Source organism: Podarcis vaucheri (assembly GCF_965113315.1).
Source record: "Podarcis vaucheri genome assembly, chromosome: 3".
In the NCBI taxonomy this organism is placed as follows: domain Eukaryota; kingdom Metazoa; phylum Chordata; class Lepidosauria; order Squamata; family Lacertidae; genus Podarcis; species Podarcis vaucheri.
This window is the reverse complement of record NC_138761.1, coordinates 20237261-20256237: the sequence shown is the minus strand read 5'-3', so window position 1 is coordinate 20256237 and position 18977 is coordinate 20237261. Positions and strand designations below refer to the sequence as shown.

Genomic DNA, 18977 nt, shown 5'->3' with positions numbered 1-18977 from the left:
AATTCAATAAGCAAGAAATCTTTTGGAGGCGCTCGTCATACCTGCCAGCTGTAACGTTGCCTCCAAAACAACGGCCTTCCCCCTCTGTCCGCGACCAACACATTTATAGACTCCTGCACTGCGTGGTTTCACCTGAGGTATCAGCAAAGAGCCGTTGGAGAACAGCACCGTCCTTTGGGAACAGGGAGAGAAGACGACTGGCGTCAATGACCTTTCAGCAGAGTAAGAGGTGCTTACAGGCAAAGGCAGGCTTACCTCTGTGCAAAAACACCCCCCCTTTTTTAGATAAATGTTTTATACTGAAATTTCCATCACGACAGACATTATAAGTCAAAACCACAAGGCTACCAAAGCAGAAGAGAGCACAGAATGAATACAGGATCATGAATGTTTCATCATAAAAAGGCATATAGTAAAGGTAAAGGGACCCCTGACCATTAGGTCCAGTCGTGACCGACTCTGGGGTTGCGGCGCTCATCTCGCTTTACTGGCCGAGGGAGCCAGCGTACAGCTTCCGGGTCATGTGGCCAGCATGACTAAGCCGCTTCTGGCAAACCAGAGCAGTGCACGGAAACGCCGTTTACCTTCCCGCCAGAGCGGTGCCTATTTATCTACTTGCACTTTGACGCGCTTTCGAACTGCTGGGTTGGCAGGAGCAGGGACCAAGCAACGGGAGCTCACCCCATCACGGGGATTCGAACCGCCGACCTTCTGATCGGCAAGTCCTAGGCTCTGTGGTTTAACCCACCCACCCACATATATATATATATATGCGCATATAAGACATAATAATTATTGTGAATGGGAAGGATTGGTGCACCTTTAGACCTAGCCATAGCTGGCCATGTTTAGATCTTTAGATCTTTAGATCTTTAGATCTTTAGATATCTTTAGATAAATTTATTGTCATTGTCCGTATATACACAGTATACACAACAACGAAAATCAAACACCCACCCAAAGACCGGGTTCACATATACATTTCCACGTCTCTAAAAGGACCATAACACAACAGTCCCGGATACTTTTCTGCCGAGAGGTAATAAGTTCCAACTCCTCTACCTTGTTGGGTAAGGATCTCACATTTGATACAAGGAGACTTGGCAAAGCAGGCTTGTGGGGATTTTTACCTAGCCTCACTCGTAGTCCAGCCCTGCAACCCCTCTTCTGCTTGCGCCCTCTCCGTTTCCTTTTCTTTCTGGCAAGGAGAGCAAGGGGAGTATCCCAAGAATGTGCAAGATATGGAGGCTCTCTGATAAGCTCAGCTGGAATGTTGTAGGTTGAGACCTCCTGGTTGCAGCCTTCCCCTCTGCCGATACTTAAGAGCTCTTGACGACTATAAATTACTTGTGCCTGAGTATTCACAGTCCATAGCAGCAATAAGTTCACAGATAAAAATAAAACACAAATCACTGAATACCGGTCTTCGGAGTGCCGAGCCGCTGCAAGTGCTTGCGCCGCCATCTTGCTCCTCCTCCTTACACTTATTTTCAGGTGGGCTTTCTATTAACATAAGTTGCAGTTGTGTCTTGAATAAAAGGATACCAACGAAAAATAAAGCAGCCCTGTGTGCGTAAGCCTAATTAATGTATGAAGGGATTGATACCATAGTGTAAGCCATCCTGCCAGGCTCCAGATATGTCCACTTCCCTTATGCTGGGAGGAAATGGGAAATATGTATTTCACATGAGCAGCGCCCACCAGAATGTTTTCTGTCCTTAAAAGGCCGTATTACCTGGACTTATTGGAAACAGGAGTGTCGTCTTCAAATAGCCATTCCTGGGTGGGAGGTGGCACAGCTTGGAACTTGCAGTGGAACAAGGCCTCCTCATTCCTATTGACAATCTGGTTTTCAGGAACAATCACGGGGCGTGGAAAGCTTTCATCTGGCATGAGGAAAAGGGGAACATGAGAAAGTGATGGTTTCTCGCATAAGACCCTAGGCCTAGGACCCTTGTACCTACGAGACCGCCTCTCCCGGTATGCCCCACGGAGAGCCTCAAGGTCCATAAATAGCAACACCCTAGTGGTCCCAGGCCCTAAGGAAGTTAGATTAGCCTCAACCAGAGCCAGGGCCTTTTCAACACTGGCTCCGGCCTGGTGGAACGCTCTGCCTCATGAGACCAGGGCCCTGCAGGATCTCTTTCCTCAGGGCCTGTAAGATGGAAGTTGTTCCGCCTGGCCTTTGGTTTGGAGCCAATTTGATTCCCTCCCCCTCTTTCTTTTTTCTTTTTCCTCCTGTGATAAGGCTGCATTTTAATATTTTAATGTTTCAATATTTTAATACCCTCCGCCCAGTGAGGGTATTTAAAGACGAAACAAGGAGGCAATTGGTCCCTTGCATAGAGTCAAAGCTAATGCGGATAAAGGAAACCAAGCTCAACACTAGAAATATTAATTGCCCGAAGGAAGAAAAGAACTCTGTAAGCCTAGAATTACAAGACCTGAAGAAGAGGCTAATGAGTATAAAGACTGAGATTTCTACCCAAAATATAAGGACAGTAGAGCCTAGAGCACAATATTTAAAGACGTCCAATAGCTCTTTATCTCATAGAAAGACATCAGTGCAACTCCCTGTTCCCTTTTCAAACGACACCAAATTAGATGAGGAATTTGGCACCTCTGACATTTCTATGGCAACAACACCTAAAGAATTCTATGTTGCTGACAATCTGGAGATATCCAGCACCAACTCTACATCTGGACCTTTGCCTAATGTTCCAAAAACTTATCAGAATGATCAGCCTTCTCTACTGTACTCCTGGCGAGACAGGATGGACAGATCTTCCGAATTCGAATCTGGCTCTTTGTTGGCCAGTGATCCACATTTTATAACACATACCTCATTAATACTTCCACAGCCACAGATAGAACCAACAATCCTCCAATTAACCCAGGAGGGAGAGGGGGATTGACAGTTAATGAAACACCATGGGACTGTCCCCCCCCACTTGGGGTGCGGTTGGTTGGGTTTTATCTTCTAGGGATACTTACCCTATCAGACCTCCACCTCTTTCCCATACCATTTTGACCCAGGAGTCCTGGCCCAAGGATGACTTGTTATTGAGGGGATGTTACCCATCTATTGGGGAGGCTAGTATGGGATCTGGGATTTCCAAAATTGAAGGGCTAGGGAGGAATGGCGGTAGGGCTAGATATCTCTATCGGCGAAGGGTTTCGAGATGCAGTGATCCTCGAACCCCTTCCAATCTACGCCCCATCCCAAGGGATGAGGGTAGGGAGAGCAAGGATTACACACCTCCGTCATTGGTGCTGTGCAATGCCAGGTCCATAGGCAACAAAACTGCCACCATGCGTGACTTTTTTGTCTCGCAGGGGATTGACCTGGCTTGCGTGACGGAGACCTGGGTACGGGAAGGCGAAGTAGTCTCCCTACATGAGATAACACCCCCAGGTTTCTCTGTCCTCCATCAATCGCGGACTGTAGGTCGGGGGGGAGGAGTAGCGTTGTTATTCCGGGAGGATTGCTCTTTCAGAGCTCTGCCATCACCGGCGATCTCCGGCATTGAATGTGTTGGTCTCATGTGGGGCACCAAGGAGAGCTTGGCTGTCTGGCTGGTGTACCGACCACCCAGCACATCTGCAGCCACCCTGTCAGATCTGCTGGAGGTGGTGGCGGGCTGGGCCTTGGAGTTCCCAAACCTACTGGTTTTGGGAGACTTCAACGTCCATGCCGATGCCGCTCCCTCCTCACAGGCTCTGGACCTAGTGACTTCCATGGCAACACTAGGGCTCTCCCAGTTTGTTTTGGGCCCCACTCATCAAGCAGGCCACACGCTGGATCTGATCTGTGGGGCTGGCATAGATGTGATCATGCTCCCCGCTGTGAAAGTGCCATGGTCTGATCACTACGCTTTAAAAGCCAAGATTGACTTCCCGCTCCTCACCAGCTCAGGTGGCGAACCTATTTGGGCTCGTCCGCGAAAACTGATGGATCCTGATAGATTCCGACAAGCCTTGCGGAACCCTGCTCCTCCTGGCGACTCATTAGATGACCTTGTTGAGGACTGGAATAACCGGCTCTTGGCAGCCATTGATGAGATCGCGCCTAAGCGCCCTCTGCGACCCCGTCGAAACCGGGCCCCTTGGTTTACTGAGGAGCTCCGGAAAATGAAGCGGGATCTCAGACGGCTAGAGCGAGTATGGCGATGGACTCGTGACGGAGCCTCAAGAACATCTTATAGGACGCTTATGAAAGCCTATGAGATGGCCATGAAAGCTGCTAAGAAATCTTACTTTGCAGCTTCCATTGCATCCGCTAGCTCTCGCCTGGCACAACTTTTTAGAATAATTAGGTCAATAACGTCCTTAGGAGGACAACCAAATTTAAGCACAAATTCGACCCACAGCTGTGAGGCATTCGCAAGCTTTTTTGCGGAGAAAGTCCTGTTGCTCCGCCGTGACCTCCCTGCCAATTTAGATACAGTGACTGAACTGGAGACCCCTCGACTGACTTCAGGTCCAGTGTTGGACCATTTCGATCGGATACTCCCTACTGATGTGGATAGATTCCTCCAAGTTGGTAGGCCCACCACCTGCCTCCTTGATCCGTGCCCGTCTTGGCTGATTAGGGAGTGTCCAGATGTTGCGCGGACCCCCCTGGTTGAAATTATCAATTTGTCCCTTGACACGGGGACATTCCCAGGGGAACTGAAGGAAGCAGTGGTGCGTCCACTCTTAAAGAAAACTTCATTAGATCCCTTAGACCTATCCAATTACCGCCCAGTTTCAAATCTTCCATACCTGGGTAAGGTAATTGAGAGAGCGGTTGCTGAACAGCTTGGTAGGTTTCTGGAGGAAACATCGGCATTAGATCCATTTCAGTCCGGTTTCCGTCCTGGTTTTGGGACGGAGACGGCTCTGGTTGCCCTAACAGATGATATCCGTAGACAACTGGATCGAGGCGGGTCAGGACTGCTGATCCTTTTAGATTTGTCAGCAGCCTTTGACATGGTCGATCATGATCTTCTGGACCATTGCCTTGCAGACGTGGGGATACAGGGCATAGCCCGTAACTGGTTGTGCTCTTTTATCTCTGGTCAGGGACAGAGGGTGGCACTAGGGGGGGAAATGTCGTCACGCCACTCCTTGATGTGTGGAGTGCCGCAGGGCGCAATTCTCTCCCCAATGCTTTTTAACATCTTTATGCGCCCCCTTGCCCAGATTATCCGGAGCTTTGGGCTGGGCTGTCATCAATATGCTGATGACACTCAGCTCTATCTGCTGATGGATGGCCACACCAACTCGGCCCCTTACACACTGACCAGATGCTTGGAAGCTGTGGCTGGATGGTTTCGTGGGAGCCGATTGAAACTAAATCCTTCGAAGACAGAGGTCCTATGGCTAGGTCGGGATAGCATGGGGATGAGGGACCAACTCCCTTCTCTTGCGGGGGCCCAATTAGTGCCATTGCCTTCCGTTAAGAGTTTAGGTGTAATCCTTGACGCCTCCCTTTCCATGGAGGCGCAAGTCACAGCAACAGCCAAGGCGACATTTTTCCACCTTCGCCGCATCAAGCAGTTGGTCCCTTACCTTTCCCGCCCCGACCTGGCCACAGTGATCCACGCGACAGTCATCTCCAGGCTTGACTACTGTAATTCGCTCTACGCGGGGCTGCCCTTGAAGCTGTCCCAGAAACTCCAGCGGGTACAGAATGCTGCAGCGAGGCTCCTCACGGGGTCTCTGCCATGGGAGCATATTCATCCAGTGCTTTTCAAGCTGCACTGGCTCCCGGTGGAGTACAGGGTCAGATTTAAGGTGCTGCTTTTGACCTTTAAAGCCCTTCACGGCCTAGGACCCTCGTACCTACGGGACCGCCTCGCCTGGTATGCCCCACGGAGAGCCTCAAGGTCCATAAATAACAACACCCTAGTGGTCCCAGGCCCTAAGGAAGTTAGATTGGCTTCAACCAGAGCCAGGGCCTTTTCAGCACTGGCCCCAACTTGGTGGAACGCTCTGTCTCATGAGACCAGGGCCCTGCAGGATCTGATTTCTTTCCGCAGGGCCTGTAAGACAGAGTTGTTCCGCCTGGCCTTTGGATTGGAGCCAATTTGATTCCCTCCGCCCCCCTTTTTCTTTTTTCTTTTCCTTCTCCTGCAATGAGGCTTCATTTTAATATTTTAATGTTCCATTATTTTAATGTTGTATTTTATTTTTGTTTTTAAGTTGTAATCACTCATCTTGTTTTTATTATTGCTTGTAAGCCGCTCTGAGCCCGGCCTTGGCTGGGGAGGGCGGGGTATAAATAAAAAATTATTATTATTATTATTATTATTATTATTATTATTATTATCTTGTTTTTAAGTTGTATTCATTCAACTTGTTTTTATTATTGCTTGTTAGCCGCCCTGAACCCGGCCTTGGCTGGAGAGGGCGGGGTATAAATAAAAATTATTATTATTATTATTATTATTAGAGCCCATCTGTGTCTGGTCCACAATGGCCCGTCAGATGCCTATAGGAAGCCCAGGAAATAAGCACAGCATTTCTTGAGCCCCAGCAACTAGTACCCAAAGACATACTGACCCTGAAATAATATATAGCCATCATGACTAGCGGACACGGACAGCCTTGTGCTTCACTGTTACACCTTGTGGCAGTGAACAGCCTGGCGCCAGGGGTGGGTGCCAAGAGCAGTAACAACTCACACGGTGTCAGCGAACTCTCTCTATTCAAAGACACAAGCAGCTCAGAACGCCAGGCCTAGTGAACACAGCAACCTTTCCGGCAGATCTTGCCCCAACGAGGCAGCTGCGAGGACTGAAGGTCCTGGCCTTCCCACAGTTCCCTAAGTCTCTTCTTTCCCCGGGTCCTTGCCAATCAATCTGAGACTCTGCTGCTGTGCCTGTCTTTACTCCACCCTCTTCATACCTCTTCTGGTCCTAGAAGACCAGCGGGGAGAGGAGCTGTTCGCGGCAGGAGGGGGAGACCCCCCCCTGGCTTCTTCAGCAGCCTCTCTGATCTCCTCCTCCCGGTCTGCTCCCTCTGACCCCTTGTCGTCATTCCACCACCAATCCCCTGTCGCTGTGTCTCTAAGCCTACTTCCCAGCTGGTGCCTCACCACTCCTTTGCCAGTCCATGACACTGTGTGCAGTCTGAAGAAGCACTTATTTGCATCCCTCCTGAATTACCCAGGGTTCCTTCCTCTGGGTCAATACAGTGGTTCCTCTGGTTATGAACTTACCGTATTTTTTGCACCATAACACTCACTTTTTTCCTCCTAAAAAGTAAGGGGAAATGTCTGTGTGTGTTATGGAGGGAATGCCTACGGGTGGCAAGCCTACGGATTTTCCTCCTCTAAAAACTACGTGCGTGTTATGGTCGAGTGCGTGTTATAGAGCGAAAAATACGGTAATTTGTTCCGGAGGTTCATTCTTAACCTGAAACCATTCTTAACCTGAGGTACCACTTTAGCTAATGGAGCCTCCCATTGCCGCTGTGCCACCGGCACAAAATTTCTGTTCTCATTCTGAGGTAAAGTTCTTAACCCGAGGTACTACTTCCGGGTTTGCGGAGTCTGTAATCCAAAGTGTTTGTAACCTGAGGTATTTGTGACCCGAGGTACCACTGTAGTTTCCTTCCTTTGGTAATCCTCACAGAACTCTAGCCCAGTGGTTGCCATTAATTTGATTTTGAATTGATTTTAGAATGAAATGATTTTAGAATGCTGTGTTAGTTTTATTGTTAGCCGCTCTGACCCCGGCTTCCGCTAGGGAGGGCGAGGTATAATTATTATTATTATTATTATTATTATTATTAAAGGCAAAGAGGCACAAGAGAATGAGGATGAGGGCTTTTATATCTGCAGGCACACCTCTGGCTAAAATGCAACATCCAAGCAGGTCCACCACTGTGATGCAAGATTCTTCTATAGAGCTGTCTGCAGAGGCCCCTGTGGTTATCTCTTGGATGCAGTCCTCGGGCAACTACATCCCTGGGCTTACCCTGTGTCCAACAAAAGGTAACGCAGCCATCACTCAAGACCTTTCCCACAATGAGAAGCACACCCACTTGCCTATGATGTTGAGAGTGAAGTTGCTGCTGCACACGGAGGCCATGGCGTTCCGAGCGCAGCAGAAATAGACCCCGTTGTCATCCGGGCTGGCGCTCTTGAGGGTTAATGTCCGTTCCTTGTTGCTGACGGAATAGTTGGTTCGGTCGTCTTCAATCTGGGTCCCATCCCGAAACCACTGGCTCGTCGGGCTGGGAAGACACAGGCAGTTTGATTACAGCCAACAAGGAAATCATCAAAAGGCAGCTCCAAATGGCTCACCTTTCTCCCCAGTTCCCACCATCACCACAAATGGGTCAGACTCTGCAAAACGATGTTATGCCAAAAGGGTACTTGTGGAGATCTAGCACTGTTCTACATGCCAACTCTGAATCATTTTCAAATTCCCACAGCATATTCAGGCATCAGCAAGAGGGATGAAAATCTACCTTCTCTCTCAAGTTCAGAGTTGTTCTATTAAACCCTTCTTAGTGCTTAAAAATTTCTTGAAAAACGAACCAGACTGATGTACCCCTGAATATATGGGAGGATAATATCTGGGATACAGCAATGTCTGAGCACCTCAGATATTGCAGGAGGGCACTTAAAGGCATAACGAATAGAGATACCTTCCAATAACCCTTTCTTTAACTACGTTAATGACCCAAATCAGGACCTTGTTATCCCAACCGCTCCATATTTTCAATGGAGAGGCTATGTTTAAGTAATATATTTGAACGTTGAATGTGTATGTGCATGTCTAGAGACCATGGATAAAACAAACACCATTGCATGTGCTGCTGGATAAGTGTTTGATGTCTAGTGCATTTGTTTAAAAACCAATTAAAAAATTGTTTAAAGAAAAGTTTATTGAAGGAAGGAGTTTCCAAGGGTGTCTTTTCTGGGGTGGGAATGCAGGAGAAGTAGCTGGCAGAAACCATTTAAGATAATTCACACTGGTGACTCCTTACCGAGGGTGCCCATCGATATGGCATCGCAACGTTACTGGAGCAGAACTCTGTATATCTTCCACTCTGGCCGGGTTCTTCAGAACAACTCCCCCTGTTTCGATCCCTAATGAAAAGAGGGTGGGGAGAGAAAACAAAACAAAGGTGACTTTCAGGCCTCTGTGCTTTGGAAATGGAAACATCCGTATACCTGACACCAGGTGCCAAAGGGTCACTACAGGAATGCAAGACGGCTTCCACCTTTGCATGAGGGCACTTGCTCTGCACTGGGGAAAACCCCCACTGAGCTGTATATTGGCAATGCAAACCATTTATCAGTCCTGCCTATACAGTCATACCTCGAGTTAAATATGCTTCGGGTTTCGCATTTTCGGGTCGCGCTCCGCAGTGACCCGGAAGTAACAAAACACGTTACTTCCAGGTTTTGCTGCTCACGCATGCACAGACACTTAAACGGACGTCGCGCGCATGCGTGGAAGCGGCGAATTGCGACCCGTGCAGACGCGGGTTGCGTTCGCTTCAGGATGCGAACAGGGCTCTGGAACGGATCCCGTTAGCATCCAGAGGTACCAGTGTATAATAATATTATTATTATTATTATTATTATTATTATTATTATTATTATTATTGCATCAGGTACTTTTATATTAACACATAAACTTTAGGAAGCCTTAGAGTGGCAGCCTCAGGTGAGAAAGCTAGTAAGATACAGCCTCTGTTCAATTTGTGCTTGGAGATAGCTATACAAAAAGTAGCGAGCTCTGATGGTGCGGCCAGCTCTGCACCTGCTCAAGCCCTGGGGTGCTGAGAACAGGAGGCCAGGTAATAACTAGCAGAAGAAGTGTTGTGGCACCTATGGTTTGAGACTCAACAAAAACAGCAGGTGGAAAATTTCGGTTTCCATATGGAAGGCTTCCATTCTATGTGGCTGGCAAATTCCCCCAGTCAAAGAATTAGGTACGTATGGGTCAAAGGGGGGGGGGGGCTGCAGCTCTCCAGGTGTTCCTGGACTACAACTCCCATGAGTTCTGGCTACTGGCCTTGCTGGCTGGGGCTAGTGGGCGTTGGAGTCCCAACCAACACCTGGAGAGACACAGGTTCCCTACCTCTAGTCAAAAGTGATTGATATATTTCAAGGAGCAGACCTGCCACGGTGGAAGATGGAGTGAAGTCTAGGCTCTCTTGTCAAATGCCTGTATTTACAAATGATCCAGTCATATGTAGTACTTGTTGTTTTGGTGCCTCACAAAAGTCATGGGACATTTTCAAAGCAGCGTCTGAAATTTGCCAGGCGCATTTTTCACCTGTCTATCAGTGAAGACGCCCAGGTTGCCAGGATGACACCTGAAGTCTCCACCATCTGGAGATGAATGCCTGGGGACCCTTGGATCTTGACAGTTTTCACCCACTGGCAACGGATCCTGCAGAATTCTATCCATTATATTTTATCTGCACAGTCAGAATGAATTTCAGGAACCAAGAAATCGTATTGAAAAATACGACTTTCGAGCCGCCTGACTCAAAAAATGGCAACGAGGTATTCTAATTTCTTGACTGTAACCCTGGTCTAATGAGCCATTTGTCGCTTGGCTTATATATCTTGAGTTTCTAACAGTGTTCCAAAGTTAGAGCTGCCATACGTCCAGATTTTCCTGGAAATTAACGGGATTTGAAAAGTGCAGTTGACATCCGGGGGGGAGGAGGCGTTTCTGAAAGGCGGCGCTTTGTCCTGGCTCAACAACTGGCTCAGCAACTTTCAGGGTGTCCTGGTTTTTTACTTTTTGAAATATGGCAACCCTATCCAGAGTGGACTTTCTACAATTACACTGCAGCAGGTGAGAGCTATTGTATATGTTATCTGATCACACTGAAGAGCACAGCTGGGCCACTAATGAGGATGTCACATTCCTGCGGCTCTGCGGCAGAATTCATGGCAGGATGGGGGGGGGGGCAAACATCGAAATGTGCCAGGCAGAGGATTTACACCTGAGGTGCTAAACCTGAACCGGCAGGCTAAACGAGACATTCTCTCCATTGCTTACATCTGTCTCCTTGCAAATCCCTCCTGACTCCTTTTGCGCTGGCCTCACTATGAACCAAGAATGACATTTGTAATAGGCTTCAGTACAACCTGGCTCTAAAATCTGGCTCAGCCCAGGTGATAGCCAATGGGACTAAGCTCCTGTAAGAGAGCCGTAAAGCTCTGCCATTTCAGCAGCTGCTTTCTGGAACAATCGCTCGCCTCAGGGAAAAATATGCAGCTGCAACTCACGGGAAGGTTATGCATTTAATCTTCATCCCACCTTTTTGCAGTGGGGCTGATGGCAGAACATGCGCAGGGTTGCGAGGCAGCCTCTGATCAGAGGCAGACCTGCTTGGCTCCAGGCTTCAGGCCAAGATAGTAGCTGCACACTTTCCTTGCAGTTTTTTTCCTACCGGGAGGGGAGAACAGCAGTTTCTTTTCCTTGCTGCCTGCTGAGCGCATTCTTGTGCCGGCGTGATTGAGAGAATACATATGTGTGCGCATGGAAAGAGAGTCTGAGCACACCCAGCGTGCCTGCGATCCGGGTGAAAGGAACAGCAGGTGCGTGTTTTAAGGTACGCATTTGTATGTGTCGCAAAATTGGCTATTTTAAGGTCCTGGCTTTTTGAGTAACGGTTCACACAAAAGTGGACTTTCCTGACAACCTAACAACGATGTGGAACCCAAGGTAAAAAAAAATAAACGCCTTGTAACATGATGTCAAATTTTTGTGCAGGCTCTCTCTAGAAAGTAGCCTAAGGTGTTTTTCTAGGTCGTTTAGCCACCAACTCTTACTCTCTTATATTACAGTGGTACCTCGGGTTAAGTACTTAATTCGTTCCAGAGATCTGTTCTTAACCTGAAGCACCACATTAGCTAATGGGGCCTCCTACTGCTGCTGCGCCGCTGGAGCATGATTTCTGTTCTCATCCTGAAGCAAAGTTCTTAACCTGAGGTAATATTTCTGGGTTAGTGGAGTCTGTAACCTGAAGCATATGTAACCTAAAGCGTATGTAACCCGAGGTACCACTGTATTTGGTTTTCTACTCTTCAGCCCAAAGGTTCCTAATGTGGTACATAACAATACAGTCATACCTTGGTTCTCGAACACAATCTGTACCGGAAGTCAGTTTGACTTCCGAAAACGTTCGAAAACCAAGGCATGGCTTCCGATTGGCTGCAGGAGCTTCCTGCACTCAATCGTAAGCTGCAGAAACTGCGCTGGACATTTGGCTTCCAAAAAACGTTCACAAACCAGAACACTCATGTTTGCGGCTTTCAGGAGCCAAAACATTTGACTCGCAAAGCGTTTGGCTTCCAAGGTACGACTGTATATTGAAATAATATACAAATCCATACCAACCCCACAAAACCAACTTCTTGTCTCTGTATGTAGTTTAGGCTAGATATAAAGTTGGTGTTTATGAAAAATCTTTAGAGGGGGGCAGGTTTGGTTCCCACTGTTGATTTTTTTAAAAAGTGATTGTATATTTGTATACAAGTAGTTTGGAGGCTACTCTTTTAGTTTGTTGCCATAATTATTTTTTAACACTTTCGGGAAGGCTTCTCTCTGAAAGGTAGCATATACATATTCCAAATACAATCAATCGTTCGTGCCAGTTTGGATTCAATAATGCTGGTGCCGAAACCAGCCAACCAAGCCCAGTTTGTAACCAAGGTGCGCTTACACTTTATGTTAAAAGACGCATTTGTGGTCCGAGCTTCTTCTCCAGTCACTACGTTCCTGGCCACACACTGGAAGTTCCCGCCATCTTGATGCCGGTCGACAGATGTGAACTGAAGGCTGCTCCCTTCCTTGAAGCGGCGCTCGGTGTCCTGGACGGGGACGCCATTCTGCAGCCACTCAAACTCTGTGTCTCTTGGGTCCTCCACTTCGCAGCGCAAAATGGCGCTGCGGCCATGAAAAGCATCCTGGGAGTACGGCTCCTTCGTGAAGGATATCTTAGCTTGAGTCCCAACAGCTGGGGAAAAAACAAAGGAGGAAGAAGATAAGACCTCAAACCGTGGAAGTTTTTTGTTGTTTTTTAAAGGGGTTAAAGAGGAAAACAATATGCATCCTTAAATTATAGTAAGACTAACATATTGGGCTGCGTTGGAAGAATCCGAGCGGCCACTGAAAAGATCAACTAAATTTCTAATTATTGGGATTGTGGAGATCGTTAAAAATTCCATTGACACTTATAATTCTTCTTCTGCAAAGGTTCTTCCCTCCTGCCCTGAGCTATTAGAAGAAGAAGAAGAAGATGAGTTTGGATTTGATATCCTGCTTTATCACTACCCGAAGGAGTCTCAAAGCGGCTAAAATTCTCCTTTCCCTTCCTCCCTCACAACAAACACTCTGTGAGGTGAGTGGGGCTGAGAGACTTCAGAGAAGTGTGACTGGCCCAAGGTCACCAGCAGCTGCATGTGGAGGAGCAGGGAATCGAACCCAGTTCACCAGATTACGAGTCCACCACTCTTAACCACTACACCACACTGGCTCTCCAAGATGTATCCGGGGCAAGAGTGTGCTGTTGCCACAGGCAGAAGACCAGAACCCTCAAAAAGTCTGATGCACACCCAACACGCTGTTCTCAAGTTTGAGTTGTGAAGCTCTTTCGAAAATGGCAGGCTCTAGTCTACTGCTATGGCCTGACTGTAAGCTGCATGAGTCTTTTCCTCCCGATGACACAAAAGCAAACTCCTAGCGGCTTTCCACTAGTAAGTTACCAAAAAGTTTTTAGACCTTCAAAATATGGTGGAAGAGCATGCTTCTAGCCCTGAAATAATGCTGCTTCCCACATGATTAGGTAATATGCTCTCCAACGATGGCATTTACACAAGGAAAGTGGTCTTGCAAGAAAGAGCCCATCTAGAACAAGTAAACAGAGCTGGAGCTTCAAGAAAGGACGAGCGTCAACATTAAACTCCTCTCCAATCCACGCCACCTAGCTGTCTAGGTGTGGAGCACATTGCTGTTATGTGAAACCCACACAAAGGCATTCTATCCTAACTTGTAAAATCAGAATGGAATAATTTTATGTGGAAAGAAGAGTTTTATTGTTAAATATATACCTTAACAAGGCCCTGAAGTGCTTATGAGATGGGCACCACCTGGACACCAAAACTGAGATTTGCCAGACCTAACAACAGGAGATTTATTGCCTTAAGCTATAAAGACTAAGGCGCCATAGCTGGACTGTAAATGACTCTTACGTTTTACGGATCACAAAATCAGAGTAGGGCCTCCCAGAATCCTCAGTTCACACATGCGGGAAATGTTTACAAGGATCCGAAAGCTTGTTCAGATGACCCAGAGCAGTGAACCACAACTCCATTTTCCCAAGATTATTTCAAAATTTATAACATGAGTTTTTCAGAAAATTTCAAACTGGATTCTACCCCACCGCCCGGACATACTAAATTAACTGGGATCAAATTCAGCAGGTTTGAATATGTGCTTTTGGTTTTAATTTACCGTGCTCACACACCCAAACACACACACTGTTCAAAAAGAAGAAAGTCTTTGTGTGCATGCGCACACACATTTTTGAAATAAATATTTTAAATGCATGCTTCCTAGGGATAATCACCTAGGGGGAAGAAATAAGTTAATTACAACTTAGAAACTGCCCAGTATGTCTGGTATTATAGCTAATCCTTGGGTTAGCAATTAGCATTACACACACACACACACACAAAGGATTTTCAGAAATGGAAAATATTCTGTGTTTACTCCCAGCAAGGTATTATCTGATGGAGGTAAGGAGAGGTCTTGCTGTCAACCTTACCAAATTTGTGTCCCAAAGACCAAAAGCAGAAAGCAAAGCAGCTATAGCTTAAAATTAGGGTTGTACGAATGCTTCTCAAGGCTTCGAAATTCAAAAGGCTATATTTGATGAGGTCCAAGAAAAAGGAGGGGCATCGCTATGGGAAGCAGGAGGAGCTGGTAGCATTTGCCATTTTTTTATGTTTGTGTGAATATCCCAAGCGCTCCCTGTTGCTTGAGTAGCACATGGAAGGATTCTGCCTCCTATAAGATTGCACAAAAGTATTTAAAAAAAAAAAAAAAGGTTTGAAAGATGACCAAAATCATGGTGGGTATGGGAAAATGTTGTTTCACTGTTCATTACTGATGTCACAGGTCTAAGAAGACATCATAGCAAACTGAGGTCCAGTGCCGAGGGCCTTCTGGCGGTTCCCTCGCTGCGAGAAGCCAAGTTACAGGGAACCAGGCAGAGGGCCTTCTCGGTAGTGGCGCCCTCCCTGTGGAACGCCCTCCCACCAGATGTCAAAGAGAACAACCACCACCAGACTTTTAGAAGACATCTGAAGGCAGCCCTGTTTAGGAATGTTTGATGGATTACTGTATTTTAATATTTTGTTGGAAGCTGCCCAGAGTGGCTTGGGAAGCTCAGCCAGATAGGCGGGGCATAAATAAATGATGATGATGATGATGATGATGATGATTAAAGCAATATTGGTAGTGATGGAGAGACACATTTTCCCAGCAACAACATTTTGAGTGCTTGTGGGGAAAATGCTACTCCATGACTGTGTCTGGATGCATGACTGTGCTAACTTAAGGGGAAGGTGTGTGGTGATTTATTTATTTTTAAATCCTTCTGCAAAAACTTGTTGCACAAATTGAGAAACTGAAAAAGGCAGGGTAGGGAATTGTTAGCCTTCGTTGCATTAAAGTGTGTTTCAGCCATCCTTTGAACTTGAAAAACAAAATGGATCAAGAGGCTAGACCTGGGGGTTGTCAAATGAAGAAGGGAAAAAATGGCTAAGAAGCGCCATTCTACAGCAGGCTGAAATATCCCCTAATAACCCTTGCCTGGTCTTGAAGCTGCTAGCTCTGCAAATTCCAAAGCTTTGCTGCAACTGGGGTTCATCATTTTGCGGCTACCTGGAATGGTCTAACCTGAAGCTCATGTGTTTCAAAATTTTCAAAGGAGGGTCTCAGAAGCGAGGGAAGGGGCGACATTTCCGCGCATAAATGTCCTTTGAAGAAAGCTTACTGAAAGTCGGTGCTTTGATCTGGCCAATAAACAGATATAAAACGGGAATGGGCATAGCCCGTGGGCTCTTTCCTTCAGATGCTGCAGTAAAAATCTGTACTGGAAGCCTGTAGGGGAGTTCCACCTAGCAGATGTTTCCAAGGCAAATAAAAGCTGAAGGGTTTCTTTGTACCCTTCCGCAGATACGCAAGATGCAGATCACAAGCGCTGAACATGCACCCAGGCAGGTAAACAGACACATCTCCGCATTCAGGACAAATCTAAGGCACGCAATCTACCTAGGTTTGCTGTCCTGGGAAATTTTAAAAAGCGGTCAGATGCTTTACTTTTTACCTAGGGCAGGTGGGTGGGCTTTCAGATGTTGTCAGACCTCAGGGGACATGCTCAGGAACGATGGAAATTGTAGTCCACCAACATCTGGAGAGCCATCTATTTGCTGCATGAAGAAGTGGTTTCTATTATCTGTCCTGAATCTTCCAACACTCAGCTTCATTATACCTGTATACCTGAAGGAGCGTCTCCACCCCCATCGTTCAGCCCGGACACTGAGATCCAGCGCCGAGGGCCTTCTGGCGGTTCCCTCATTGTGAGAAGTGAGGTTACAGGGAACTAGACAGAGGGCCTTCTTGGTAGTGGCACCCACCCTGTGGAACGGCCTCCCACCAGAGGTCAAAGAGAAAAACAACCACCACACTTTTAGAATACATCTGAAGGTAGCCCTGTTCAGGGAAGTTTTTAATATTTAATGCTGTATTGTTCTTAACACTTAATTGGAAGCCCCCCAGAGTGGCTGGGGTAACTCAGCCCGATGGGCGGGGTATAAATAATAATAATAATAAGAAGAAGAAGAAGAAGAAGAAAGAAGAAGAAGAAGGTTTGTTTCCCAAACTTGGGTCTCCAGATGTTTTTGGACTGCAATTTTGTAGTCCCAAAACACCTGGAGACCCAAGTTTGGGGAACCCTCCTCTAAGCTAAAAGGTCCCAAAGTTGATGTGACAATAACTTGCATGCAGCCTCAATCTCCCCTCTTCCCAGAGCAGGCCAGGCCTGACTTCTGAGACCTGCCAGCAATGCTAATTGAGGCTTCACATCCATGAGCAACAGTTCATCATTTCGGTCTTTTCCTGTGTGTCCCTATTCAGAGAGCGTCCGCAAACATGTTAACTCGAGTTATGCAGAAACTCAGCATCAGATTTCTGAGTTTATACCCCTACGCAGAACGCGAGTCCTACTGAGATGCAAGAACTAACTTGATAATTGCTTTTATAATCATACTAGCGCTAATACCTACAGTCAGTGAGTTTGTGTGACGGTAGCACCAGCAGAATTAAATTTAACCAGTTGTTACTTGGTGATGCAAATGGGGTCTTAGTCAGCAGAACAGCCCGAGGTGCTGTGAGTGGCCTATGTTGTGTTGCGCTCTCTCTCTCCCTCTCCAGGAAGGAAGGAAGGAAGGAGGGTTTCAACTGCATCAATGAGTAACTGCAGCTGGAATGGAGCAATGGAAAAGGATCAATGAATGGCAGGAAGCAGAGGTTGAATGGTTCCTACCTCACCCAACAACCAACTGGGACTTCTGGGTCACGCCGCTGACAAGAGAGCAAGTTGGGTCACGTGGCCAGTCCTGAGTACACATGCCCATTGACAACGCCACGGTGGGAATTGGTCCGCCGTGAGTGAACCTAGCAGCAGAATCAGGCTAGCTTCCTACCTAGGAGATTTCACAATTAGCGCTCTGAAGCCAGCGCCTACAAATAGCTGCACATTTTTGCGCTCCTCAGGTTACAAGCTGGCCATAGAAAGGCAAACAAAGGGTAATTCAACAGTTGCTGCTCTCCATCTGATGCCGTCCCCAGGAATGAGCTCTTACGTGGAACAAGGCCAAGGGAGCTTGGTATTTCAGGGTCAGTCTGATACGAGACAGATGCTAAGAGGCTTATGCATATATTTTTTTAAAGTGTCATTTTTACTGAGGAAAACTGCAAACAAAATGCTGCCGCCGTTCTGCAGCTTTATTTATTTATTTGTTTGTAATGTTCATCGCCCGCTCTTCATAGCCAAAGCAATCCCAGGGCGTGTGCTTATATTTGCAACCAATGCAAAATAAATATTAAGCCAAAAGCAGCCAAACGAAAAAACAACCCCCGGGACTTACAACAATTCAGCAAAGAGGCTTCATAGATCGCTAGCAGATCCGTTTATGAACACCAAGGATCTGAAGTTCTAAAGGATTTCACATGGAGCCTTCTGCCACTGAACTACGAAGCTTTCACAGCAATCATCCACTCAAAATCATATTGTATATATGTGTGTGGCAGTTGCGTACAGTCATACCTCATGTTACGTTTGCTTCAGGTTGAGCGTTTTCAGGTTGTGTCCCACGGCGACCCAGAAATACCAGAAAGGGTTACTTCTGGGTTTCGTCACTCATGCATGCACAGACACGGGTTGCGTTCTGCTCATGTTGTGAACGGGCCTCCGGAACAGATCCCGTTCGCAACCAGAGGTACCACCGTACTTTGATGCTGGTGAAAATGCTTGTGAAAAATATACCCCTTTTTGACTCAGCCATGGTTGAATGTCATCACCTTGTACTGAAATGACACCACTACTTGGACAATTAATTTACTCGAGAAATTCCACCAATGACTGCAACCTTGTCATTAGCTTCTCTGGTCTTCATATTCCTTTGCATGCTGGCTATATATGACCAAATTCTCTTCAACAATACCCCTGCTGTTATCAGAGCTGCTACTCTGCAATTAAAATATTTGTTCTGTTCTGTTAAGACTTCTGTGCCCCTCTCCCCACAGACCACATAATCAATGTCCAGGTAATAAAGACTATTATAGGTCCAGTCATTCTGTGAAGTAACCCATATTCCTGCAAACTGCACTGTAGGTTTCCCCATCATCCCAACGCATAGTTTTATATCTCTGGTTATCCAGCAA

General features: G+C 46.8%; 1 protein-coding gene across 1 annotated transcript in view; it reads right to left on the bottom strand.

Moving 5' to 3' along the window:
• Positions 1 to 18977, bottom strand: part of PTK7 (protein tyrosine kinase 7 (inactive)) — a 115544-nt gene that overhangs the window by 23292 nt on the left and 73275 nt on the right. The window contains exons 2-6 of the mRNA XM_082217379.1: positions 12691 to 12984; positions 8983 to 9085; positions 8036 to 8223; positions 1736 to 1886; positions 42 to 172 (exon numbers count right to left, since the gene is read on the bottom strand). Coding sequence (XP_082073505.1) covers positions 42 to 172; positions 1736 to 1886; positions 8036 to 8223; positions 8983 to 9085; positions 12691 to 12984 — 867 coding nt within the window. The remainder of the gene's footprint in view (positions 1 to 41; positions 173 to 1735; positions 1887 to 8035; positions 8224 to 8982; positions 9086 to 12690; positions 12985 to 18977) is intronic.